The sequence below is a fragment of the Pipra filicauda genome, unplaced genomic scaffold (assembly GCF_003945595.2).
Source record: "Pipra filicauda isolate LSUMZ 115617 unplaced genomic scaffold, ASM394559v2 scaffold281_size1565311_pilon, whole genome shotgun sequence".
NCBI lineage: Eukaryota > Metazoa > Chordata > Aves > Passeriformes > Pipridae > Pipra > Pipra filicauda.
Window position 1 is genome coordinate 21,637 of NW_024104400.1, and position 25,471 is coordinate 47,107.

At 59.8% G+C, this 25,471-nt stretch overlaps 5 protein-coding genes across 5 annotated transcripts; all 5 read right to left on the reverse strand.

Moving 5' to 3' along the window:
- Window positions 1–858: 858 nt before the first annotated feature.
- On the reverse strand, window positions 859–1,839 carry GPR119 (G protein-coupled receptor 119). Its single transcript, XM_027734312.2, has one exon. The coding sequence runs from the start codon at window positions 1,837–1,839 to the stop codon at window positions 859–861; it is 981 nt and encodes a 326-aa protein (XP_027590113.2).
- A 3,112-nt stretch (window positions 1,840–4,951) lies between these two features.
- On the reverse strand, window positions 4,952–11,951 carry SLC25A14 (solute carrier family 25 member 14). The gene is made up of 9 exons (XM_027734314.2): window positions 11,836–11,951; window positions 11,593–11,740; window positions 10,586–10,680; window positions 8,526–8,611; window positions 7,563–7,658; window positions 7,075–7,199; window positions 6,452–6,587; window positions 5,987–6,067; window positions 4,952–5,391 (listed from the first exon to the last, which is right to left on the reverse strand). The coding sequence occupies exons 1-9, from the start codon at window positions 11,897–11,899 to the stop codon at window positions 5,350–5,352; spliced, it is 873 nt and encodes a 290-aa protein (XP_027590115.2). The 5' UTR covers window positions 11,900–11,951; the 3' UTR covers window positions 4,952–5,349.
- An 817-nt stretch (window positions 11,952–12,768) lies between these two features.
- RBMX2 (RNA binding motif protein X-linked 2) lies at window positions 12,769–14,991 on the reverse strand. The gene is made up of 6 exons (XM_027734296.2): window positions 14,914–14,991; window positions 14,707–14,822; window positions 14,565–14,616; window positions 14,366–14,495; window positions 14,101–14,281; window positions 12,769–13,601 (listed from the first exon to the last, which is right to left on the reverse strand). The coding sequence occupies exons 1-6, from the start codon at window positions 14,916–14,918 to the stop codon at window positions 13,195–13,197; spliced, it is 891 nt and encodes a 296-aa protein (XP_027590097.1). The 5' UTR covers window positions 14,919–14,991; the 3' UTR covers window positions 12,769–13,194.
- Window positions 14,992–15,346: 355 nt separating this feature from the next.
- Window positions 15,347–18,938, reverse strand: RAB33A (RAB33A, member RAS oncogene family). The gene is made up of 2 exons (XM_027734302.2): window positions 18,451–18,938; window positions 15,347–15,849 (listed from the first exon to the last, which is right to left on the reverse strand). The coding sequence occupies exons 1-2, from the start codon at window positions 18,676–18,678 to the stop codon at window positions 15,391–15,393; spliced, it is 687 nt and encodes a 228-aa protein (XP_027590103.1). The 5' UTR covers window positions 18,679–18,938; the 3' UTR covers window positions 15,347–15,390.
- A 2,164-nt stretch (window positions 18,939–21,102) lies between these two features.
- On the reverse strand, window positions 21,103–25,458 carry MARS2 (methionyl-tRNA synthetase 2, mitochondrial). Its single transcript, XM_027734301.2, has 3 exons — window positions 25,245–25,458; window positions 24,400–24,734; window positions 21,103–22,333 (listed from the first exon to the last, which is right to left on the reverse strand). Exons 1-3 carry the CDS (start codon window positions 25,456–25,458, stop codon window positions 21,131–21,133), a joined length of 1,752 nt encoding a protein of 583 aa, XP_027590102.2. The 3' UTR covers window positions 21,103–21,130.
- Between the last annotated feature and the right edge of the window lie 13 nt (window positions 25,459–25,471).

A 25,471-nucleotide genomic window follows, 5' to 3' on the forward strand; every position in this document is an offset into this window, starting at 1 on the left:
AACAGGAACACTTCCAGTCCCAAATCCTGGGTGGGACAGGGCAGCTCTCCTGCGGGTGGATCTCCCTGGTTCCCAGGCAGCCAGTCCTCCTGCTCCCTGTTCAGCCAGTTACTCATTAACTCCCTTTATAGCCTGGGCAAACAGCAACAGCACAACCTGTGCTGTGCCCCACTCATGGGGCTGCCCCCCACCCCTGAGACTGCCCCCCGCCCTGAGTCAGTCCAGCCCCCACACAGACACAGCTGCTGCCAAGCCCCTCTGTGTCCCCCATGCCTGAACCCACCCCCCTCACCTCTGCCTCTGGTAGGCACAGCCCAGAGCAGTGTGAGATGGGTTTGGGAAGGGACTGGGAGTGCCTGTGGTCCAGGAGAGCTTGAGGATGTTCACACCCCTCCCAGCCTTTACTGCTGGGGCCAATCCAAGGGGGTGGAGCCCCTGCTGTGCCCCCACCTGCCGCGGGCACGGGGTCTCATTGCCCATGGAGTCGGTGCTGCAGGCAGAGGGGAGGGCAGGAGGTCAGGTCTGGCAGGGGAAGCCGGGCAGTGATGGCTGAAGGGTCTTTTCCTGTGGAGCGAGTGGCAGGGCTTGGTCCAGGAGACACGAGGCTGCTCCAACGGAGGCTCTCCAGGGAAAACCTGCAACCTGGGGTGCCTGGGGCTGTTGTGGAGCTGGCTGTGCTGTGGGTTGTGGGGCAGTGGGCAGGATGGAATCTGGTAGGGAATGTCTGGGATGTCTGGAAATCAGCATCCAGATTGGTCCCGCCCCTCTGGGATCTCCTTCACAGCTGGTAGGCCCTGAATTCATGGTCACAATGCAGGAGGGGAGCTGGAAAGCTGGAGACAGCTGCTCCTTACTGAGTCAGTCCTGGAGCTGTGGGCAGGACACGGCTGGGAGAGGCTTGGGGCCTCTGCCAGGGAAACAGCGGCCCTTGCCGACGTGGAGCAGGACCCTCCTCTTCACACCTGCAGCCAGCTGGGAGAGCTGGAACCGCACATCCCTCTGCCAGTAGGAATAGAGCAGCGGGTTCAGGAGGGAGTTCCCCAGCCCCAGCAGCCAGAGGAAGTTCTCGATGATTTTGTAGGGGAAGCACTTGGGGCAGAACATCAGCACGATGCTGGCGACGCAGAAGGGCAGCCAGGAGAGGGTGAAGCACCCGATGAGCGCGGCGACCGTGCGCATGGCCTTCATGTCGCTGGCGGTGCGGGATGGGGGGCAGCCCCCTGCCAGCCCGGCCTGCTCCACCTCCTGGATGTGCTGCACGTGCACCGAGGCGATTTTCAGCATGTCACAGTAGAGGTAGAGAAAGAGGAAGAGCGCGGGGAAGAAGCCGATGAAGAACACGGTGAGCAGGTAGGCAGGGTGGAAGACATGGAAGAAGGAGCACTTCCCACTGTCGGAGAACCTCTGGAAGACCGGGACGAAGACCGGGAGGAAGCCGATGGTGGCAGCAACCAGCCAGAGCCCCACCAAGCGCATCCCGATCCTTTGGCCCGTCACCAGCTGGACATAGTGGAAAGGCTTCCGGATCGCCAGGTGCCTGTCGCACGCAACCAGGATCAGGGACAAGATGGAGGCAGCAGAAGAGAAGATCACAAAAGCCACTCTGAGGGTGCAGAACTTCTGGGAAGGATAAAACGGCTGTGAAATCTCATCTATGGCCAGACTCATGACCGTGAAGCCAACACTGGTGTCCGCAATGGCGAGATTGAGGACAAAACAGAGCCCCTTGTTGCTGCTCTTCGGGATGAGGAAGAGGAGGACAATGGCCACCAGCACGTTGGCAGCGAGGATGAGTGAGGCCAGCAGGGCGAGGATGGCTCCCACTGCCCAGCTGCCCATGGCTGTCCCCTGCAGGGCACAGCACAGGGATGGCACGACCCCAACACGATTCTCAGGCACCTCTCACCTGGGGCCTCTCAGCAGGTGCAGGTCGGTGGTAGGTGCAGCCCCTCACTCTCTGGGGAGCAGTGGGATCCTGGGGAGCAGTGGGAGCCCAGGGAGCAGCGGTGCCTCTCAGGGAAGCCGAGCTCTGCCAACGCCTGCCTGTGGAAGGGACCGCTGGACTCGCAGCACCCGCTGTGCCCACTGAGGTCCCTCCCCTCCAGCCACGTTTCCAGACAACCCTGGAGAAGAGGGGAGAACAGCAGGCACCTGGGCAGGAAGCTGCCACGGTGGCACGTGGGGCGGTGGCTGTCCCCCACCCAGGGACCAGGGCATCGAGCAGAGCAGTTCCTGCTCAGACATGTTAACTGGGAATGGGGACAAGCACAGAGAGTTCCCAAAGCCTGGCACAGCCTGTAGGGCTCCTGGGGGTCACCACCAGACCCAGGGAAGCCTCTTCCTGCAGGGACCAAGGAATACCACCAACCCCTTGCCGGAGCAGCAGCTGTGAGGGTGACCTGGTTATGATGAGGAAAAGGACTGAGAAGGGATGTCTGCTCAAATACAGATGGAGAAACATCTCCCAGTCTGGGAACCCAGCAGGCACAGCTGGGAGTCTGTAAGATGGAAATCTTGGCAAGCACAGCAGGGAGCCCAGGGTATCCTTGGGGACCCCAAAACCCAGCTGCTCCAAGAGCTGGTGTCTTCTGTGCACTCATGGATTTATGCAGAAGTAACTGGCTATTGCCCAAAATGAGCCCCTCTCTCTCCAAGAGCTCCCCCTACACAGTCCTTCAGACCCCCTGGGAACTCCAGGCTAGCCCCAGGCTCCACATGGATCATATCCAAAGAGAGACTTTGTCCGTCATCAACAGACCTCACTCCTGGGGGAGTTTATTGAGCTGTGCCATGATACTTCCAATGAAATTTATATAAGTGCTAAAAAATATAAATAATACTAAAAAATACTACTAATAATTCTGTAGATACACAATTGCCTTACTAATCACTACTGTATTTACCTCACTAATAGTAACTTGTAACAAAGAAATTCATGGAAGCAAAGCCGCCACATCCTTGTCTTGCAGAATCCCACAACACCCACCCATCACATCCCTTACACCCCCTGGGGTGGGTTGACCCTCACAGGCTGTGACAGTGACTGCTCCATCCCTTAGACAAAGTGCCACAAGCCCTCTCCTGCCTCATGAGCCGGAAAAATCCGAGCTGCCAGGAAACGAGGCAGGTCTGAGCCTTCCTCTGTCAAACAGTAACCTGGGGAGAGGCTGAGGCAGGACATGGGCACTGTGGTGGGGAGGGAGGGTGCAGCACACACGGGAATGGTGGGCACTGGCTGGAGCTCTGGAGCAGGGAGGCCTCCCAGGAACACTCTGGGTCCGAACTGCAGGTGGCCACAGGAAGGACTCCAGTGGCCATCGGAAGGGTTCTGGTGACCTTCTTTTGTTTGCCCAGGGAGACACCTGGGGAGCCTTTCCCCTGGTGCTGGAGAGGGTCCAAACGCCATGGCACGAGATCAAGGTGGAGGGAGGATTTGCAGGGCAGTGTGGAGGAAGAGCCAGCACCTCCCTGTCCTGGTTCACTGCCATTTTTGTCTTTAATGTGGCAGGACCACACATATTTCTACCTTAAACACTTGGGGAGGGCTTTGACTGGTTCCCAGGGCACCTTGAACCCCTTCCACATCAGAGTTCAACCCCTGGGACCTTCCTGGGGGTGCAGGGGAGCAGGTACAGACCACTCAGGTGTGCTCTCACACGTTACCTGGCACAGCAGGGACAAGGTCAGACAGAGAGACACGTGAACCTGAGCACATATGACAACAGATGTTTCAGGAGCGCTTCTAGGAAGGAAATCCTGAGGGAATGAGGTCCCAGAGCAGAAGGAGCACCTTCAAAGCCATCCAGGGACACTGGTCCAACAGGAAGAAGAAGAGGGGGCAGAACGGCCTCTCACCAAGCACCTTACAGCTGAGAAATGCAGCAAAGTGGCTGTGGGGACACTTGTCTTGCATTGCTGAGGGGCTCCCTGTACCAGCCTGAGGAACAGCAGGGAAATGTCTGAGGATCAGTCCCAAAACAACTGGTGGCAGCAGCATCCCATGGAGCTGCACAGAAATGGCTCCAGAACTACTGGAGAAACCCAAAAGATCAGGAACCACAGCTAAAACACATCTCAGACTTGTGTTCATCCACCACATATGGTGGATGTATTTATTTAATAAATAAAGTACTTATTTACTTTGTCATGTTTGGAAACCCTCAGCCAGGTGAGGCACAGGAACCTTGTTCACTCCCAATCCATCACTGCCTGTTCTTGGGAGATTGTATGGACAGTTTAATTCTGACAACAACCCTCTGGCCTGCTGGGCCCTGCACTAAAAGACCTGTTCAAGGCAGTGTTTAAGTCCAAGAGCTCAGCACCTTCACTACACCTGCAGCTGCAAAGGCATCTCTGCCTTTGCAAAACCAATTCCCTCTTATTTTTCCCAGCTGGATTTGGCTAAACATTCCTTGTGTGATCTGCATAGAAACTCTGCTCACAGCAGGCCCAGCCAGGACACGGTGCTGTCACAAGGGACCTTCATCCAAACTAAAGACACCCCACAAACAGGAAAGTGAGCAGGAACTTCAGAGCCGTTTGCTTTCATAGCCATAAACACTAATAAATAACCAAAACCCAGAAGAGGACAACCAAAATAATCCTGCTGGGTATTCTGCTCAGCACCAGCCGTGTCAGAGCCACCATTTTCAAGTGCTGAGTTCACCTTTAAACCACATTACCTGTGTTTACATCATTTACAAATGATCTAAGCAAAAATAATATAAGCAATAAGCAGTAAGCTAAGAGACCCAGGTTTGGCAAAACTGAGCTGAGAAGGCAACAGCGTCACTTTCTGACACTAACAAACTTGGGTTTAGAAACACCTCTATCGTAATGAATCCTACAGATTGCTCTTACATAAATACATGGAGAAAAAAGGTATATATAGTGTGGCGAAAACCAGCAAGGGCAGACACCCCTGCAGTAAACCAGACTTAAACTCAAGCCATCCAGTCAATAAATAATTTAATGGAGTTACAGTTCGGCAATAAACATGACAATGGCGCCTTCCAGGGCCCCAGCCCCGCCCTGTGGGCACGAGAGGACACCCATGCTGCCAACCCACGAGCCACAGTGCCCTGAAGGCCACTGGAATGCACAGATCTTCACAGAAGATATTCCTGCAGGCCCAGGCACACGTACACCTCCGGGTGGGAAACATGCAGCTCCTGCCATGGGCTCCCGGCTATCCCAGCCAGCTCATGCTCCAGGGACCATGCATTTGGGGGGGAGCCCAGCCCACAGGTACCAAACACCACGACATGGGGATGGTGGGATGAAGAGGGAGGCGGCAGCACAGCTCTGCTGCCAGCCCTGAGGGTGACTGTGGTGAGAGGAAGGCAGCTGTCAGAATGGGAGGCGCTTCAACTGCTCGTATGTGATAAAAAACTGAAGGGAATGTCAAGGAATTAGGATAGAGACGTGTGAGGCAGCTGCCTGGCAGGGTGGGCAGAGCATCAGCACAGCTGGTGGAGACCCACATAGGGAGCTCCTTGCCCAGGCAGCACAACCTGATGTGCACAGGTAGAACAGAGCTGGGGGACAGGGGCTGCAAGGACAGGGGACAGACTGACCCAGAGCAAACCGGCCCAGCCTTGCCCAGACCACTGAGAGGAGGAGGTGGCTCCAAGCACAGACTGGGAGCTCTTTACAGTAAATTCCCCACCCAGTTTCAGAGGGCAGAAGGGTCTGGGTCAGCACACAGGCACCGCTGGTCCTGCACAGTGGGTCAGCACCTGCCTCAGAGCACCAGAATGCTCCCCAGGATTCCCTCCCAAACAGGAGTTGATCCAGGAACTGCAGCACCTCCCACAGCCCAGGCCAGAGGGAAGGTCTCAGCCAAGTCCTCAGAGCACTGGCTCTACAGAAACCAGCAGAGGTGCCCAGCAGGGTTACCAGTGCACTGCACTGGAGTGTCAGCCCCACTCTGCCCTTCCCAGCTCGGTTCTCCCCATCCACCTCCCAGCAGCACACAGAAGGATACAATGATGTTCCAGGGACCCAGCCGAAGCCAGTTGGGCCAAAAGCCTTTGTAGAGTGCAAAGAAGCCTTCACTCTTCCATGTCTGGGAGGAGAAGACAGGTGAATTAGGAGCCAGGCCAGGCCCACACTCTGCCCATGTCCCCAGTGCCACGTGTGACACACTGTCCCTCCCCAGCAGCTGTAGGGAGCAGATAGGCCTGTGCAGGTGCAGCGTGTGGAGCATCACTTGCAGTCTCTGAACCTGATTAACTGCATCACAGCCTAAATTTTGTCCCAGAAGGTTGGGAGGATGTTCAGGCTGACAGTGACAACCTGAGGAAGTGACTCTGGGCCCTTCCCTGTCTGTCTGACACACTCGCTGAGGACACGTTCTGTGGCTGTAGGATCTCACCGTTCCCATCAGTGTGGTGCTGGGACCCAGCCAGCCTCCCAGGACAGGCATGTGCCCACCTCTCCCCCTCCTTACCTTCACGAGGCCATCCAGAGTGCCCTTGTAGAGCTCCGTGCTGCCCACGATCGCCCGCTGGTTCATCATCCGCGTCCGCACCACGTCCACGGGGTTGGAGGCGATGGCCCCCGCCAGCCCACACGTGAAGCTGGAACTACACCCCCCAAAGCAGGACAGGGACAGCCCTGAACATGGCCACTCCCGCTCAGGCAGGCACAAAGTACCTTCCACCGGATTTTATGAAAGGCATTTAGCAGCAGACAGGAGCTGCACCACCTGCCTGGTTCATACCAGGGCACAGATGTCGGGCAACAGCATTTCTGGCCATCAGCCAGCTAAAACCAAGCTGACATTCCATGTCACCAAAGGATTTCTGCCAGGTCCTTCCCCAGGGGGGTCTGTCTGGGGACGTGGGACTGGTTTAGTGGTGGCCTTGGCAGTGCTGGGGGAACGACTGGTCTTTAAAGTCTTACCCAGCCTTTATGATTTTGCACTTGCTGCCCACTCTGAGCTGCTCCAGCCAACAGAGCAGATCCTTCAGAAGAACTGAGCCTGTTCCCTGCAGCCTGTTCTCTGCAGCCCCACCTGGCTGCTCTGCTCCACACACCCCTCCAAGCCTGCAGAGAGCAGCAGATACTCACACGAAGTGGGTGAAGATGGTGTCACCCATGAGGCCCGACAGGATTAAATGCTTCTTGGTGATGTCGTAGACTGGCAGCTCCACCCCCACCACGATGGCAGCTCGCTGGGCCGTGGGGACAACACCCTGTGGGGCAGGAACACCGTCACAAGCTGCTCCCAGGGCCTTTTCCTGACAGTCTTCCCTGTGTCCTCCCTGCAGCTCTTCAGGCAGACCAACTTTGCTCTAAAGCCAAGGAAGATCCCTCCACCCTGGCAGTATTATTCCAGTTGCATTAACTGCACGCTGCTTCCGTCCTCCCAGCACACAGGAACCAGGCTGTCACCCCCTCGCCTTCCCCACAAGTTCCAGGAAAGATTCTGTCCCACAAGAGCGGCAGTTTAAGGAGCTGGAAGGGGCTCCAGGTGCTCCCTGCTAAGAGAGCACCCGCTTCCATAAGGCTTTTGTTAGCTGTGCTGCTGGTGGGGGATTCTGGGAGCTGGTGCTCACCCTCCAGAGGCCTCGGGTACCTTCCTGCTGGTAGATGTCAATGAAGCTGCCGATCATCCCGCCCTGGAACAAGCTGCCCTGAGCCTGCATTCGGATCTGGAAGGAAGGGCAGAGTCAGCAGGTGGACACCAGCACCTGTCCTGACATCAGCACCTGCCCCAGAGGGCAGGGACACCGGGGACACCAGCTCCACGGAACTCCTGGGAGCAGGAACACAGAGCAGCTCACAGCTGACACTGCTCTCCACGTCTCTCTCCCTGCAAACCATGCAGCCAATGATGGCAGCAGGCAAGGAGCAGGGAGAGCAGAGGGGTGGGAGCACAGGGACATGAAAGATGAGGCCTTCCTGCCCTGGAAACAGCTTAAGAAGGTGGATCTACACAAGGAGAAGCATAGGGAAGTTCTCCAGGCTCTCTCAGCCCAGAGCAGGGCTACCCTGACTCCAGGGCATCAGGCAGTCCCCACTGGGCTCTGCTCACTCCACGTAACAGGCAGTGCCAGCACAGTGACCAAGGGGAGAGCAGCAGGGCAGGTGTGAGGAACATCTGGCTGCCACCTGCTCACCTTGCCCAGGTCGGATAAGGCAGCATCCATCCTTCACCATCCATCCTTCACCACAGCAAATTTCATGACCTTTGTTGCCCAGAGAAGCTGTGGCTGCCCCATCCCTGAAGTGTCCAAGGCCAGGTTGGACGGGGCTTGGAGCAACCTGGGACAGTGGAAGGTGTCCCTGCCCAGGTCAGGGAAGTGGGACAAGATGAGCTTTAAAGTCCCTTCCAACCCAAACCCTTCTGGGATTCTGTGATCTTTAAGAGCTGTGCTTTTTGCTGTTAATTGCTCTGGGCTTCGGTCTCCATTTATTAGAAAAGCCCAAATTAGCAGAACTGGTGGCTCAGGGAGCACTGAGCTGCACCTCCCACATGTCCCACAGCCAGCCAAGTGCTGGCCAGGAGCTGCCCTTACCTTCAGCACATCTGTGGGATTGGCCAGCGCAGAGGAGATGACCCCCGAGACCACCCCACAGATCACATTGATGAGCAACGTTTCATCTGCAAGCAAGGGAAGAAGGTCAGACCCTACAGACCTCACGGGAAGGGGCACAGGTGGGATGGAACAAGGGCTGGGAAGAGCAGAGCAGCTCAGTTCTCAAATCTCACAGTGAAGATGCAGGAGCAGGGGCTGGGCAGGTGCCACAGCTCGTGGCAGGTCTGTCCCCACACCTGCCAGGGACAGGAGGTGGCAGCTGGGACACTCGGCAACTCACTCTCTCAGAGGGGTAGGTCTGACTGATGAGAAGGAAAATCACGGGACACGTGAAAATTGTGAACAATTATCTGAGATTTCAGTGTCCAGTGAACAATTATCTGAGATTTCAGTGTCCAGTGATGCATTTCTCATGATAGGGACAAGCCAGGACAGAGGGAGACAGAGAGGGACAACCCAGCACTTCTCAAGGCCACCTGATACCAAATGGTTTTGGCTCCAGTGAGACCATGCAGCCACCCAGAGCCAGCTGAGGACTGGGACCAGGTGGGGAGTTAGATGGGATTAGTTCCAGGGAATAACCTGAGACTTCCAGGCCCAGTATTAGGATGATGGTTACGTTGGGAAAAGGCACAGCACTTTGCTGGTACTGACCACGACACTTCCCAGAGGAGACCAGGCCACTGGCTGCCCCAGGCCTGTAGGGAGACAAACATTCAGGCACGGAGCTCACAGCTGGAAAGGCTGGAACAGCGAGGAGGGGCCTGTGTACACGGACAGAACCAGGCAGGGAGAGGCGTTACTGGAGCAGGGAGAGACATTACTGAGGACAGAGCAACCTTGGAAAGGAGCTCTAGTGAACCACAGCATCTCCTGAGTTGGATGATCCACAAGGATCATCGAGTCCAACTCCTGGCCCTGCCCAGGACACCCCAACAAGTCCCTGAGAGCACTGTCCAAATGCTCCTTGAGCTCTGGCAGCCTTGGGGTCGTGACCACTGCCCTGGGCAGCCTGTTCAGTGCCCAACCACCCTCTGGGGGAAGAACTTTTCCTGATATCCCACCTAAACCTCCCCTGACACAGTTCCATGCCATTAGTGTGCTGCATCTCATCCGCCCACCCTGCTTTCCCAGGTTGGAACGGTGTTACAACATTCCCTCATGTCACCCCAGGGACAAAAATCACCCCTGCAGATCTCAGTGCTCCCTCAGGCAGCATCCACCAGACTCCTGCTGCTCCACTGCCCAGGGAGGAGCTGCAGAGGCCTCCTGAGCAGAGGGCATGGGTCAAGGGCACTGGTGGCATCTCACCTTCAAGTCAGGGCCAAAGCTACAGAGCTGAGTCACAAAATCCCAATCCAAACGTTGCCCAGATAAGCTGTGGCTGCCCCATGCCTGGAAATGTTCAAGGCCAGGTTGGACAAGGCTTGGAGCAGCCTGGGATAGTGGAAGGTGTCCCTACCCACAGCAGGGGGGCGGAACTGGATGATTTTTTTCTGGCACCAAGGTGCAAAGCAGAGATAAAGGCTTAACAGAATGAGAGGACTCCCCCAAGTTGTGCCAGGGGAGGGTCAGGTTGGACATTAGGAAGAATTTCTTCATGGAAACAGCTGTCAGGCATTGGAAGGGGCTGCCCAGGGAGGTGGTGGAGTCCCCATCCCTAGAGGTATTCAAGGAAGGACTGGACATGGCACTCAGTGCTCTGGGCTGGGCAACAAGGTGGGCATTGGGCACAGGTTGGATTTGATAGCCTTGAAGCTCTTTCCAACCTAAAAGATTCTGGGATTCTCCTATGATTCCATGAAAGGAAGGACCTGGCTGGAGGGAGGTGGTTGGGTAGGGATCACGGGTTCCCATTGGGATTGAAACTGATCCATGCCACCACTGACAAACAAAACCACAGCGCCCAGTAACAGAGCTCCATTCCTGTGGGAATCTCGAGGTGGGAAGGACAGAGCAGGGAATGAGCAGAACATACAAGAGAGTGTAGGATCAGTGAGCTGGGAGGTGCCCTTGCTGCCCCATTCCCTGATACTGACCTTCCATGCGATCCACGAAGAGCCGCTTCAGGCTCTGGTAGATCCCGATCTTGATGGTGCCATAGGATGCCTGTCTCAGCAGTGCCGGGGCAATCCTGAGGGGGAACAATCCCTGAGCATCCCTGTGTGCCAGCTTCCCACCAGCCCCCAAACTGCTGAGGACCAGGCGTGTCGCTGCCATGGCTCCAGTGCCCAGGATAACTGCTGGGATGGCCCCCCACTGTGCCAGGGGCTGGCATCCACACAGCGCTGGCCTTGCTTCTCATCTCAGGAAAACGGGGAGTCTCCACTGCCCCGGCCCCAGGGCTCAGGGCTGGGTGGGATCTCGGGGGTCACGGTGCCATGCAGGGAGTGGGAGCGGGCTGGGATGGGCAAAGGGGAGGGGGGAACTAGGATGGACAGGGCGGATGCCAGGACAGAAGGTGGAAGAGGAAGCCCGGGGTGGGGAGGGGGTGCCAGGACAGAAGCAGGGGCCAGGGTGGGCAGAGGGGAAGAACCTGGGATGGGTGGGGGGACCCGGGAGGAAGGTAGAGGGGGATGCCAGAGTGGAGGGGGGAAACTGGGATGGGCTCGGGGGGCAGACAGGATGGTGGGGATGATGCTGTGACCGAAGGGTGGCCCAGGAGAAGCAGTGAGAGATGGTGGGGCAGGGGGAAAGGACCCGTGGCGGGCAGTGGGGAAGCCCAGGGTGGGTGGAAGGAAATGCCAGGCCTGATGGAAGACCCGTAGCAGATGGGGGTACGGATGCAGTGGGGTTCCCGGGGTGGATCGCGGGGCCCAGGGCGGATGGAGGGTCCTGGTCCCGGTAGGGGAGTCCCGGTGCGGATGGACTGGGGGGGACAGGGTGGATGGGAAGGACCCGTGGCTTATGGGGGTCTCGGGATGGATGGAGCCCGGTGCCGATGGGATGGGTCCCCGTCCCGATGGGTCCCGGTGCCGATGGGAATCCCGGTACAGATGGGCCCCTATCCCGATGGGGTCCCTGTCCCGATGGTCCCGGTGCTCACCCCGAGTACAGGGCCCGTCCTCCCTCCTCGCGGCAGATGCGGAAGAGCGCGTGGAACATGCCCCGGTACCGCACCTCGCGGAACCGCGCGTCGGTGCTCTGCCCCTGCACCTGCAGCCGCGTCTTGGTGAGGTCCACGGGGAACGTGCCTGCGGGGACAGCGGGGACAGCGGGGACAGCGGCGTCAGCGCCCGCCGGGACCGGCCCCGGTGCCGCTGCCGCCCCGCCGGCCCCGCCGCCTCACCGAACTCGGCCACGATGGAGGCGAGCCCGCCATACACGAAGGGTTTCCAGTTGAGCGCGGACATGGCATGGCGGGCGGGCACCGCCGCCACCGGGACCGGGACCGGAACAGCCGCCGGAAGAGTCACCGGCACCGCCGCGCCCCCCGCCGGCCCCCGGCGGCACCGCACCGGGACCGGGCACCGCCCCCCGGCACCGCCCCCGGCACCGCCCCCCCGGCACCGCCCCCCGGCACCGCCCCCCGGCACCGCCCCCCGGCACCGCCCCCCGGCACCGCCCCCCGGCACCGCGGGCAGGGCGGGGCTCAGACCCACCCGAACACCGGGAACAGGACGGGGCTGAGCGCCCCCGGACACCGGGAACAGCACAGTCACAGCCCTCCGGACACTGGGAACAGAATGGTGACCATCCCCCGCGTACCGGGAGCAGGACAGGCCTAAGCTTCCCCGGGGTACCGGGAGAAGAACGGTCACAGCACCCCCGGACACCAGGAGCAGGAAGGGGCTGAGCCTTTCCAGATACCGGGAGCAGAATGGTGACGGCTCCCCGGGGTACCGGCAGCTGGACGGTCACAGCCCCCCCCGGGGTATCAGGAGCAGGATGGGGCTGAGCCCCCTGCCCAGCACACTGGGAACCCCCCGGGTCTGCCCCTGCCCCAGTCCTCATCTGACCCCACATCGGGCACCTCTGGGCTCAGTCCCAATTGTTCCATGGGAAAAATGCCCCCTCTGCCCTCCATGCCTGGAACTGCTGTGGACTCTGTCTGGAGGGATTAGTCGTTGTGGGAATCAGATCCAGCTCAAACCATCCCAAAGCCCATCGCTCTCATCACCGTGTGCACCACCCCCCAACTCTGTATCCATCACTCCCGCTTTTCCAGCCAAATCAGCCCAAAATCACCGTCAGGAGCAGGAAGGGTGCTCCCAGGACCAGCTTCTGCCAAACAGGAATTTTTATTAGAAGACCTTTAAACACACCCAGGTGAATGGCCCCAACGCAGCGGTGCATCCCTGCGGGTCCACCACAGAACCTGGAGATGCCGGGTGGGCGCAGGACCCACTGGCAGGCGAGGCCAGACCAGACACCCACAGGCCTCTTCTCACCTGCAAGAGAGGGACACCCCCCAGCACTGACAGAACTGGGGGTTTGGAGAAGGGGAGCATCCTGCTGCTCCCAGCCCCCAGTTCCTGCTCCATGGCCAGCACTGAAGGCCAACACAGAGAGCCCTGGCCCAGAGCAGGATGAGATCCAAAGGGAAGCTCCCATGAGGCAAGCAGTCCAGCTGCAGTGCCCTGGGAGCTTGGAGCAGGTGTTTGGGCAGGATCAAGGCCTCCCTGGCCCTGGAATGCTCTCCCAGGGCTCAGTGGCGGCCGGAGTCTCTGCCAGAGCCCCGCTCCTTGTGCCTGGAATGGGGTTCCCGGGATCTGCCTCCCTTGGGGGACACGTCCCGCCGGCTACCGTGCCCGTCACTCCTCCTGCCAGCCTCCTCCCTCTTGTCCCGCTCCTCCCAGGAGCTGCTCTGTCCCCTCTGCTCCTGGCCACTCTTGTCCCCCCTCCTCTCCGAGGGCCGCTGGTGCTGCCGCTGCTCCTCGTCCCGCTGTGTCCTGCTCCCAGCATTCCTGTCAGAGCTCCCGCTGGCGTAGCGCTCATACCCAGGGTCCTCCTTCTCCTTCTTGATCTTGATCCTGGGATGTGGCTCCTCTGTGCCAACGCGCTTCCCGGCCTGCTGGCCTGGCTTCGGCTGCTCCGCTCTGCTCCGCGGCTTCTCTGGAACACGGGTTCACAACTTGCGATGGACCCAATTCCAGGAGCACCCCCAACCCCCCCATTTCACGGCACTGCCCCAACTCCCCTCCCACCATGAGTTGTTCCCCTATACTCCCAATATGCCAGCCTGCTTCCCCCTCAGGGAGATCCCACTCCACTTCTTAGCGTGACACCCTTCTCCTCCAGCTGCGGCCACCCTGCTTCCCTCTTGAATGCTCACACCATGTTCTTTCCAGCAATGCTGGGCCCTTCCACTCATTCCCTTTACTCAGTAACATCATGATCCGTTCTGCAGAATTTCCCAGTCCAGACCCAATGACCCTTTTCCCTCTTTGCTCTCCCTCTCCTCCCTCATTTTCAAGCACCTCCTCAGCACCTTGGAGCAACACCTTGTCCCCACCCTCACTTCGTGCCCATTTTCCTCCCCCCAACCCTTCTCTCCATCCAGACTCCAGCTCCTAATCCCACCTGGGATCCAGCCTGCCAGAACAATCCTCACCTTTCTGCTTTTTCACAGGTACATCCTCCTCCTCTGACAGGGAGTCGGACGAGGAGCGAGGCGGCGTTTTGACCCCGCAGCCCTTGGCATGGAGAGCTCTAGTCACCTCATCCCAGTCCTCTGACTCCTTGGGGGGCCGGTAGTTGGCCACGTGGTCCACGCGGATGGTCCGTCCCTTGATCTGGAGGAGCCGGGCTCTCAGACCGCGGGCAGGTCCCCGGGAGCACCTGGGGAGCCGCGGCAGCAGCACCCGAGCCCCGCTCACCTTGATCCCATTGAAGTTGTCCACAGCTAGGATGGTGCTCCTCTGATCCTCATAGCACAGGAAGCAGAACCCTTTGGACTTCCCCGTCTTTTTGTCCCGCACGAGGTTGATGTTGACGACCTCGCCGTACCTGTGACACACCGTCAGCACCCTCCGGCAGCGCCCGGGCGGGCGGCGGGGCCGGGGCTGCGGCACTTACTGCGAGAACACGCAGATGACATCGCCCTCCGTCAGCTCGTAGTGCAGCCCGCCTGCGAGGAGAGGGATGGAACAGGTCACCAGTACCGAGCGGGTCCGACCCGACCCGGCCCAGCCCCGCCGCTCACCGGCCCGGCCCGTACCCACAAAGATCCAGGCGCTGTCCTTGTACTCCGCGTGCCACGACACCGCCTCCTGCACGCCCAGCTCCGCCTCCCGCGCGTTCAGCTCGTTGATCAGCTTCACCTTCGTCAGGGGGCTGTGGGCGAGGCACCGTCAGCGCCGGAACCGACAGAACCAAACCTTCCCCCATCCCTCCCTCCCGCTCCCCTCACAGTCCCCACACCTACTTCATGGCGGCGGCGGCGCGCACTGCGCCTGCGCGCGGCACCGCGCCTGCGCGCTGCGCACCTAGCCGAACGGATTCGGCCGAGAGTCGCCGAGTGAAAACGATTGTAGCCGAGTGAAAACGATTGTAGCCGAGTGAAAACGATTGTAGCCGAGTGAAAACGATTGTAGCCGAGTGAAAACGATTGTAGCCGAGTGAAAACGATTGTAGCCGAACTGGGCCGAGCGCGGCCCAGCGGGGCCGATTGTAACCGAAGCGGGCCGATTACAACCGAGCGCTACTCGCCGAACCGGGCCGAGCGTGGCCGAGCTGGGCCGAACCCGGCCGATTGTAACCGAACCGGGCCGATCACAGCCGAGCCGGGCCGGTTTTACCCGAGCGCTACCCGCCGGACCGAGCCGAGCGTGGCCGAGGCGCAAAGCAGGAGTCGGAGCGCAGGGGGCTCAGAGCCTTTATTGGGGTCCGGGCCAGGTCCCGCTCAGCACGGGCAGGAGCCTTTCCCGCTGGCCTCGTCCAGCCGGCGGGACTGCGGCTGAGGCTGCCCCGGCCAGCCCTCGGCGTCCCGGCAGGGCAGCGAGCGCTGCGCCTTCAGCCGGCAGGCCAGGCACATGAAAATGGCGTCCACGTTCTGGCTCTCCTGCGGGTCCTTGGCCGAGGTCTCAAACAAAAGCATGTTGTGAGCGTCGGCGAACTTGAGGGCCAGGCTGGACGGCACCTGGATCAGGTCCTTCAAGTCACACTTGTTCCCCACGAGCACCCTGGGGACGAGCGGGGACACTGCATGCCCATTGCACTCCTCAATCCATGTCTTGAGGTTGGTGAAGGAGCTCATCTTTGTCACGTCGTACACGAAGACCACGGCGTGCACGTTGCGGTAGTAGTGCTCCACCATGCTCTTCCGAAACCTCTCCTGGCCGGCCGTGTCCCACACCTGCACCTGGGAAGCGAAGCAGACGAGAGAAGAGGCTACAGGAGCATGGCCCTGGGAGGGGTTCAGGGGGGCTTCCTGCTGTCTGGCTTTCAGAGAGTCATGGAATGGTTTGGGCTGGAAGGGACCTTAAAGATCATCCAGTCCAACCCCCTGCCATGGGCAGGGACACCTTACTAGGTTGCTCCAAGCCTTGTCCAGCCTGGCCCTGAATAATTCCAGGGATATGGGGCATCCAGAGCTTCTCTGGGCAACCTATGCCAGGGCCCCACCATCCCCACTTTCTTCCCAATGCCCCATCTAATTCTGCCCTGCTACAGCTTAAGGCCATTCCTCCTTGTCCTGTCGCTCCAGGCCCTTGTCCCAAGTCCCTCTCCCGCTCTCTTGGAGCCCCTTTAGGCACTGGAAGGGGCTCTCAGGTCTCCCTGAAGCCTGCCTTTCTCCAGGTGAACACCCCCAGCTCTCCCAGCCTGGCTCCAGAGCAGAGGGGCTCTGGCCCTGAGAGCATCTTTGTGGCCTCCTCTGGACTCACTCCAACAGGTCCATGTCTCCTTGTCTACCAAATCCTACACCATGAACAAGAACCCCGATAATTTCACAGAGGAGTCAGGGCAAAGAGAAGACGAGGACGGGGAGCCACCCTTCATGTGGGAGTGCAGCAGGAGGCCATGGACCTCTGTGGGGATGGGTGAGGAGCCATGACCCATGGCTCACCCTCACCATGGTGAGGAGATTGTAGTGGAGGATTAAAGAGCAGAACATCACAGATAGCATTGTAGGGAATCTCCACTCTAGACCATCTGGCCAGGAAGAGCAAGCAGATGAGGTGCTCTGTGGACAGAAAGGAACAGCCTTGTATTTGCAGCCCCTGGTCCTCACTGAGAATCTCAAACACCTCAACAGCTGCTGGAATGACAGCACAGCAGGGCACAGGCAGTCCAGAACATTCCCAGAGCCCTCAATGACAACTCCCTGACCTAAGTGACAGAGGAGCCAAGAAGCTCCTAAACTGGATGAGCAGTGAGGTGGATTGGGAACTGGCTGAATGTCTGGGCCTAGAAGGTGGTGTCGAGTGACACCAAGTCTGGTTGAACACTGGTAAGGAGCAGGGTGCCCCCAGGGGTCAGTCTGAGTTCTCCTGGTAACATCTTGAAGCTTGGAACTGGCAATTTCCAAATTAATCCGAATCACCCTGTACCCACAGAGAGACCGCCTGCCCCGAGGTCTTTCAGAGTGAAAAATGCTGGCAAAGCAGAGCTGCTGCTCAGCCCTTTCTGGGCCAGTGCCTGGGAAGAGCAGGAGAGGGAGGGCCCATCTCCCACCTCTCACCTCTCCTCTTGGACGCATTATCCTAGGAAAAGGCCAGTTTGCTGCACTGCCTCCCACTCACGCCCGCTGAAGCACAAATAATATCCAAAGGTAGAAACCCTGGCAGTGTTTTCCTGCCATTGGCCATGAGACAGGCTCCATGCCAGCCTGCACCAGAGCTCACACTAGCACGGCTCCGTGGGGCTGGACAGAGCTGGGGAGGGCAGGGGGGAAAGACCACATCTAAAGGAGAAAGGGAAAAACATTAGTGGACAGTCTAGAAGCACAACTAAAGCTCTCACCCACCAACATGAGCTTTGGTTTCATTGTGATTTCAACTTTTGATCACCCATCTGTCAGTACAGCAGCAATATTTGTTCTCCCAGCACCAGCCTCACACTCTGAGGCTGTGGGTGCTGATCCCCCTGAACCTGGCAGGCCAAGTTCCACCACAAGCTCTGCTCCTGGATGGAGCAGCAGATCTGCTCCAACACACCAGCCAGAGCTTTCCAGGTCTGGGCTGGTCATTCCTTACAGGTGTCACACGGGCCTTCATAGAGCAAATTCATCCTGTTCCAGTCGTCCTGCAATCACAGCTCCCGGTGCCAGCTGGGAGCAGATTCCAGCAGTGCTCCCACAGCTGCCAAGCCTGCTGCCACCGGCCCGTGGGAGCTCCCGGCCTTCCAGCCTCCCTCTGCCCCCCCAGATGCCCCAGTTCTGGCACACAGCTCCATCCTCCAGCTGTGCCCCTCTGCTAGTCCAATGCCTGGAGCTGGAGCCACCTCGATGCCCCGAGGCTGTGCTGGGAGGGCAGCAGTGGCTCACCCCAACCCATCGCTTCAGGCCGCTGCAGGCTCAAACCAACCCCAGAAACAGCGACAAGGCAGCAGGGATGGATGGGTCCAGAAGCATCTCTGCTGACCACAGGCATGAGAATTCTCCCCTGTCCCTGTCTCCTCCCTCCAGCTAGGATGAAAGGGAAAGCCCCCAGGAGGGCTTTGGGGTGCGACATGCAGCCCTGGGGCAGGGGATGGGGTTGGGGCAGGGATGGGGACCGGCTGCCGTCGCTGCTGGGGCTGCTGCTGGTCAGCTCGGGGCCAGCGCGGGGCCCATCGGGGCCAGTGGGGGGCTCCCCGGGGCTGGTGCTGGTCAGCCCGGGGCCCGTGCGGGGCCCATCGGGGACAGAGCGGGGCTGACCGAGGATGAAGCAGAGCCCACCGGAGCCGGTGTAGAACCTATCGGGGACAGAGCGGGGCCCTGCGGGACTGATGTCATCCAGCCCGGGGCCGGTGCGGGGCCCACCTTGATGCGCTCCCCCTCGATCTCCACCGTCTTCTCGCGGAAGTCCACGCCGATGGTGGCCTCGGTCTTGCCGGGGAAGGTGCCCCCGCAGAAGCGGAAGGTCAGGCACGTCTTACCCACGTTGGAGTCTCCGATCACGATGATTTTGAAGATGCGGGTCTGCACGTAGGGCTCCAGCGCGGGGTCGGAGCCCGGCGGCCGCCCCCCGCCGCCGCCGCCCGCCGCCATCCCTCCCGCACCGCCGCCGCCTCACCGGCTCATGGGGGCGCGGCGCCCCGCGCACTGGCTACGGCACCGCACGGCACCGGCACCGCCCCGCGTAGCGGCACCGGCACAACACGGCACCGCCCCGTGGAGCGGCACCGGCACCGCTCCGCCCCACGCACCGGCTACGGCACCGCGCGTCCCCGCCCCGTGTAGCGGCACCGGCACAGCCCCGCGCACCGGCACCGCGTACGGGCGCCAATACAACACGGCTCCGCCCCGGGTACCGGCACCGGCACAGTCCCGTGTAGCGGCACCGGCACCGAACGGCTCCGCCCCACGCACCGGCTACGGCACCGCAGGTCCCTGCCCCGCGTAGCGGCACCGGCGCAGCCCCACGCACCGGCACCGGCACCGCGTACGCACCAATACAACACGGCTCCACCCCGCGCACTGGCACCGGCACATCCCCGGGTACCGGCACCGGCACGGCACGTCCCCGCTCCGCGTAGCGGCACCGGCACCTCACGGCTCCGCCCCACGCTCTGGCACCGGCACCGCACATCCCCGGGTACCGGCGCCGGTCCCACCCCACGCACCGGTACCGGCTCTGTGCCGGCCGCCACGCCAAGCCCCAGACCGGGGACCGAGTGCTTTCAGCCCGGGCCGGCCCGGGCATCCCCAAGGGACAGGCAGGGACCGGCGGGGCTGCAGGCAGCGGGACTGGCCCCTCCCAGGAGAGAGCCAGGGACACCGAGGGATAGCGGGGCAGGAGCAGGCACCAGCGCACACAAACACCCGCACGCTCCAACACGGGGTCACTGCCACCCATGCCAGAGTGACCCTCTCCATGTCCGGCCGGGCAGCCACAGCCCCCAGGTGCCAGCATCAGAGGGACCGGGAAGGGGATGTGTCCCTCCTGTCCCCAAGGAGCAGGGCAGCGGGGCGCCAGCACCCACAGCGCTAGGGCACGGGGGCTGCAACAGGAAGGATGCTCAAAGGGATGGCAGGAGCAGGGGAGCAGGTGACACTCGGCAGGGGAAGGGAACCACGGCAGGAGGGGATGAGGGGACCCGGGTCAGCTGAAACCGGGACAGCATCAGGCTGTGGCACAGCGAGGGTGTGGGGACTGGCAGGGGCGGGCAGACTGTGGAGGCTGCACTGCTTTTGCTCACACAGCCCAGGCAACCCCAAAAGAGCTCACAGCCCCCCAAAACAGGCCCATGAAAGAAGATGACTCCTGCACTGATGGGACCTGGAGGAGCTGGGAAGGACTTACCAAAGATCCCCAGTGGTCACCGCTGCCCCAGGGTGCCAATGCTCAGCTGCTTCCAGCAGCACTGACGTGAAACTAGGGTGCACTAAGCCTTGCAGGAGGCAGAAAAGCCTCAGGAAGGTGAGGCTGGGCCTGAAACACATGCCCCCTTTCCCATTCTGGTGATGCCAGCAGGTCTGCACAGCCAAATGAGACTTCCTGTTCGACCTCGGTGCTGTCCTGCCCCTGGAAAAGAGTGGTCACACAGGATCATCCTCATCAAGGCTCACTCAGACTTGTTTTGGCCCCCAGAGGAAGCTCAGCTGAGGGATCCAACAGATCCATGGGCACCACAGCCCATGGGCACCCATATCTGACCACCCACAGCTACTTCTGGCCTGGCCAAAAACCTGGGAATTAAAGGTGAGATGAGGACACTGATTGTAGAGCAACTGCTCATCCTTCTTCCTTCACGAGGAGACAACGCCGAGAAGGAGCAGGACCAACCCCATCCCTCCTCAGGGCTTTCTTGATCCCCCTGGATACTCGTCCCGAACATCAGCCCAAGAAGGGATTGCTGGAGTGAGTGAGGTGGGAGCTGCTGTCTGGAAGGGATGGCTAAGCAGACTGGCTGCCACATCCATGGTTACAGTGTCTTCAGAAGAGCACCTGAGGCTCCTTGCCTCAGACAAGGTAAGACAACACCCAGAAGGGAGTGTTCCAAATCGGACAGGGCTTGGAGCAACCTGGTCTAATGGAAGGTGTCCCTGTCCATGGCAGAGGATTGGAACAAGATGGGCTTTAAGGTCCTTCCAACACAAACCAGTCTAGGATTCTATGCTGTGAGAGACACAGGCAAGAGGGCTCTGGTGGAGCCCCAGGACTGTGCAGGAAAACCTTCCTATTTTAAGGGGATAAATATTTGCCTCAGTTGCTTTTTATATCCCATAAAATACATCAGGGCAAAAAAAGCAGCAATACTGAAAACTGAGGCTGTGTCTTTGGTTCAGTTACCGATTTGGCTACTCAGGCATTCTGAGGGTGCTGCCTGAGCTTCCTGAGCCCTCAGCTCTGCTCACACAATCTCTTGCCCAAGCATGTGTGGTCAGCCCCAGGCCTGTCACTGGGACAGCACAGCCCTGGTCAGGCCAGCTTCCCACCACCATCAAAAGAAGGAAGATGAAAAGACAACGTTTCCCAGGAGTTCCTGAAAGTTTTTATTCACAGAAGCTGTTTGTCAGAGACTCGAGCTTCTTGCTTTCTGTTCTTCATAGTTTCCAACTTCTCCAGCCTCTGGAACAAGACGCCAGTGTCAGGTCCGAGCTGTCTCCCCTCAAAGGGACATGGCTTTCCATCATAGCGCGCCAAGAACGTCAGATCAGAAAGACCCCTCTCTCCTGGCTCAACAGCCAGCCGGGACAGCAGCTTGTCTGCCATGTGTGGGACCACAGGCTGCAGGAGCATCCCATAGACACGCAGGCACTCCAGCGTGACGTGCAGGATGGTGTCCAGCCAGAGCCGCTCCGCAGTGTCCCTTCGGTCGAGTTTCCAAGGCCTGTGTCTCTGGAAGAAGCCATTGGTCTGCCTCACGCACTGGGCAATGCATTCCAAAGCCTTGTAAATCTGGAAGCCTTCGAAATAACCAGCCACCTGCACAGGCAGCGAGGCCACCGCTGCCACGAGTTCGTAGTCCTCAGCAGACACCCTGCCCATGCCTTTTGCTTCCCTGGAATCCAGGACCTTTGGAAAACAGGGCTCTGAGAAGCGTGGGTAGGTGTTGCTGGGGTTGATGCTGGGGGCTGTTGAGCGATTCAGCAGCCCCCCGAGTGCATCCGCCAGCTCCGAATTCAGCAACTTCACCACCTTCTCGTCGTAATAGTCGCAATCCCGCTCCGGGACGCCCTGCCGCAGCAGGAAGTACCGGAACCCGTCCACGCCGTACTGCCCCACGCACGTGGCGGGGTCCACCACGTTGCCCAGGCTCTTGGACATCTTCTGCCCACGCACGGTCCAGTGGGAGTGCACCAGGATGCGCTCGGGGGGGGCCAGCCCTGCCGCCAGCAGCAGCGCCGGCCAGTACAGCGCGTGGAACTTGAGGATGTCCTTGCCCACGACGTGGTGCGCGGCCGGCCACCACGCACCGTGGCTCTCGGGGTACCCCACCACGCTCAGGTAGTTCACCAGGGCGTCCACCCACACGTAGATGGTCTGTGTGGGGTCACCGGGCACGGGGATGCCCCACTGCAGCCGGCTCCGCTCGCGGGACACCGACAGGTCCGGCAAATCCTCGTCCAGCCAGCGGAGCACGCGCTGGTAGAAAGGGTCGGGAGAAATGGCGCGTGGGTTGTCCCGGAGCCAGTTCTGCAAGGGATCCCGGAACGCCGAGAGCTTGAACATGTAATTCTCCTCTTTGGTCCAGTGCACCTGGGATGGGAGAAGAGGAAAGGATTACGGCCCAAATGCTGCGAGAACAGGCTGACAATTTGCACACAGCATTCTCAGTGTGGAGTTTGTCACAAGCTCCCTGTGCCTGGGTGTCCTCCCACCCCATGGAAAGCCCCCAGTATCTTTCCATGACTAGTAGGAACCTCCTTGCCCAAGACACGCCTGAGGACTTGGGCACCTGGGATGGTTCAGCATCCTGCTTTTAAATACTCCCATAATCCCAGGAAGGAACACCTTTCTACCTGCCAGGTTGATGTGACATCAGGAAGGAATTAGGGAGATGAGAACACACTTTCTTACTTTCTTAACAACATAGTTGTGCTATAATAGTGGAAAATCATGAAAAGACACAGTGATGTTGTAATTCCTGCCCTACTGGCACTCCTGGTGCCTGCCTTTGCTGTTCTGCTGGGGGCAGTTTATGCATTATGCATTAATGCATCTCAGCCACTAACTTTGTTTGCTTATGGCACTGACAGCACTTCTCCCCCACTGTTAAATCCATTAAATGACACATTTAGCTAAACCAGTGAAAAATGGTGGGTGGATGCAGTACAAGTGAGCTGTGTAAGGCACTCAGGGATCCATGGCTGGGTCAGGAATCTCGCAGGGTACAAGGAAGACCTGAAGAACATTCAAAACATATTCAAAGACGAGCTGTACCCCTTCACCCCCAGGCTCCACTGGACACCAGAACCCAGACACTCACCAGAAGTCTGGGGTTTATGGCATGTCCCCAGTTATCTTAGGGGCTTTCTCAAGAGTTATTATTTGCTAATACAGCCCTTTCTGTGTGAACCAACACTCCTACGTCCCAGCCTCATACGAAGACCACAGGAGCATAACCTGTGCTGAGCTCTGAGCAGGATTATCTGCAGCTGCTGGATTAAATAATGTAACTCCTGACACCTTCTAGAAAACGCAGTGGCAGAGAGACTCTGGGGCAGGTACCACAGTCCTGGGTGCACCCATCCAGGCATCAAGCTGACCACAGGCAGGTGATGTTACAATGGTTTAGGTGGGGCCAAAACCCACGTAAAGAGATTGGTTAAGTGTCCAGAGGCCACACTGAACTGTCTCACAAAACAGGTCTCAAACTCTGGACCCCCCAAGGAACCCCTCAGCTACAAACACCATTATCTTCCCACTCAGCTAATTTCTCTCATTGCCACTGTAAAATACCACTTCCAGGCCAGCAGGCTGCAAAACCCCCAGCAGCTGAATCCTTGGCACGTGGCTGTGATGTGCATCTGCCAGGTGGGGTTTGGCAGCTCTCCCTCGGACCCCCACTCACCACCATAACACAGAGAACCACAGACTGGTTTGGGCTGGGAGGGACCTTAAAGACCATCTTGTTCCACCCCCTGCCGTGGACAGGAACACCTTCCACTAGACCAGGCTGCTCCAAGCCCCGTCCAACCTGGCCTTGGATGCTTCCAGGGAAGGGGCATCCACAGCTTCTCTGGGCAACCTGTGCCAGGACCTCACCATCCTCACAGGGAAGAATTTCTTCCGAATACCCAATCTAACCCTGCCCTCTGTCAGTGGGCAGCCATTGCCCCTTGTCCTGTCACTCCAGGCCTTTATAAATAGTCTCTCTTCATTTTTCTTGCAGGCTCCCTTCAGATACTGGAAGGCTGCTATGGGTTTTCCCCAAAGCTTCTCTTCTCCAGGCTGAACAATCCCAATTCTCCCAGCCTTTTCTCACAGCAGAGCTGCTCCATCCCTCCGATCACCCTGGTGGCCTCCTTTGGCCTCTCTCCAACAGGTCCATGTCCTTCCTGTGCTGGGAACCCCAGAGCTGGAGGCTCTGGGGGGGTCTTACCTGAGTGGAGCAGAGGGGTAGAATCCCCCCTCACACTGTGGTGATCAGCCCAGGACAGAAGGTTTCTGGACTGACAGGTGACATGTATGTCAGACTCCACTGACATACAGGTGAGTCTCAGCCAACATGAATCACAGAAGGCTGCAGGAAGCATTAAACACCCCAAATTCGGCCAGAGCAGAGCAGCAGATACGCGTGGTGCTCCCACAGGTGCCGTTACCTCATGGCCGGTCTCCAAGGACACCTTGCAGGGGCGTCCCTGGGCATCCCTGCGCTCAGCGAGCTGGCTCTCGGGCAGGAAGCTTTCCTCGGGAGTGCAGTACCAGCCCTCGTAGGAGCCCTTGTAGAGCGCCCCGCAGTCACGGAGGGCACCCCAGAAGTGCCGCACGGCCCGCTGGTGCCGGGGCTCGCTGGTGCGCGTGAAGTCGGTGAAGGCGACGCCGGCCTGGGCCAGGGCCTGGCGGAACAGCCCCGAGACGCGCTCGCAGAGCTCGGGGGGTGACATCCCTGCCGCCGCCGCTGCCTGTTGGATCTTCAGCCCGTGCTCGTCGGTGCCTGGAACAGAGAGAGACCGTGGGGCCGTGGGGAGGAGTGCGGGGCTGGATGCCCCCTGCGGGGACACAGGGCCAACCTGGGGGCATCGGGAGTGGGGTCAGCTCCGGGGGTGGGGATCAGACCGGGAGGGGGGTCAGCCCCTGGGGAGGGGGTCAGACCCAGGGAGAGGAGTCAGACCGGGACGGGGTCAGTCCCGGAGGTGGGAGTCAGAGCAGGAGGGGGGTCAGATCGGGGCAGGGGGTCAAATCGCAGGGAGCTGGTCAGCCCCGAGGTGTGGGGGGTCAGTCCTGGGAGTGGGAATCAAACGGGCGGGGGATCAGACCGGGAGGGGGTGTCAGCTCCGGGAAGGAGTTGAGTCCCGGGAAGGAGAGTCAGCTCCGGGAAGGAGGGTCAGCCCCGAGGGACTGGGGTCAAACGGAGGGAGAGGGGTTCAGACCGCGGGAGGGGGGATGAGCCCCAGAGAGGGGAGTCAGCCCCGGCGCAGGGGGTCATCCCGGCACCCCCGCTGACCCGTGCAGAGCCGCCCGGGCCCGGCGGCGCGCAGGCGGCGGTGGCGGAGCAGCGCGTCGGCCAACAGCGCCGAGTACAGGTGCCCGATGTGCGGCGGCCCGTTCGCGTAGAAGATGGGGGTTGAGAGCAGCAGGCGGCGGCCGGGCCCGGCGGCGCTGGCGGTGCCGATGGCGCGGCGGGACGGGCGCGGGAGGCGGCGGGGCGGCCGCAACATGTCGTTGGCGGTG

Excerpts from the sequence above, each read along its gene's own strand:
- GPR119 (XM_027734312.2), bottom strand. The coding sequence starts at position 1,839 with ATGGGCAGCTGGGCAGTGGGAGCCATCCTCGCCCTGCTGGCCTCACTC.
- SLC25A14 (XM_027734314.2), bottom strand. The coding sequence starts at position 11,899 with ATGTCCGCGCTCAACTGGAAACCCTTCGTGTATGGCGGGCTCGCCTCC. Across the intron at positions 8,612-10,585 it reads CTTCGTGGATCGCATGGAAG|ATGAAACGTTGCTCATCAAT; the intron begins GTCAGTATCAGG and ends CCTTGCTTGCAG. Across the intron at positions 7,200-7,562 it reads GTACCCGAGGCCTCTGGAGG|GGTGTTGTCCCCACGGCCCA; the intron begins GTGAGCACCAGC and ends CCTGCCCCACAG.
- RBMX2 (XM_027734296.2), bottom strand. Across the intron at positions 14,282-14,365 it reads ACAACTTCAATGGGATCAAG|ATCAAGGGACGGACCATCCG; the intron begins GTGAGCGGGGCT and ends CGGCTCCTCCAG. Across the intron at positions 13,602-14,100 it reads ACCTGTGAAAAAGCAGAAAG|AGAAGCCGCGGAGCAGAGCG; the intron begins GTGAGGATTGTT and ends CCCGTGTTCCAG.
- RAB33A (XM_027734302.2), bottom strand. The coding sequence starts at position 18,678 with ATGGCGGCGGGCGGCGGCGGCGGGGGGCGGCCGCCGGGCTCCGACCCC. Across the intron at positions 15,850-18,450 it reads TCGAGGGGGAGCGCATCAAG|GTGCAGGTGTGGGACACGGC; the intron begins GTGGGCCCCGCA and ends TTCGCTTCCCAG.
- MARS2 (XM_027734301.2), bottom strand. The coding sequence starts at position 25,458 with ATGTTGCGGCCGCCCCGCCGCCTCCCGCGCCCGTCCCGCCGCGCCATC. Across the intron at positions 24,735-25,244 it reads GCCCGGGCGGCTCTGCACGG|GCACCGACGAGCACGGGCTG; the intron begins GTCAGCGGGGGT and ends TCTCTGTTCCAG. Across the intron at positions 22,334-24,399 it reads CCTTGGAGACCGGCCATGAG|GTGCACTGGACCAAAGAGGA; the intron begins GTAACGGCACCT and ends CTCCCATCCCAG.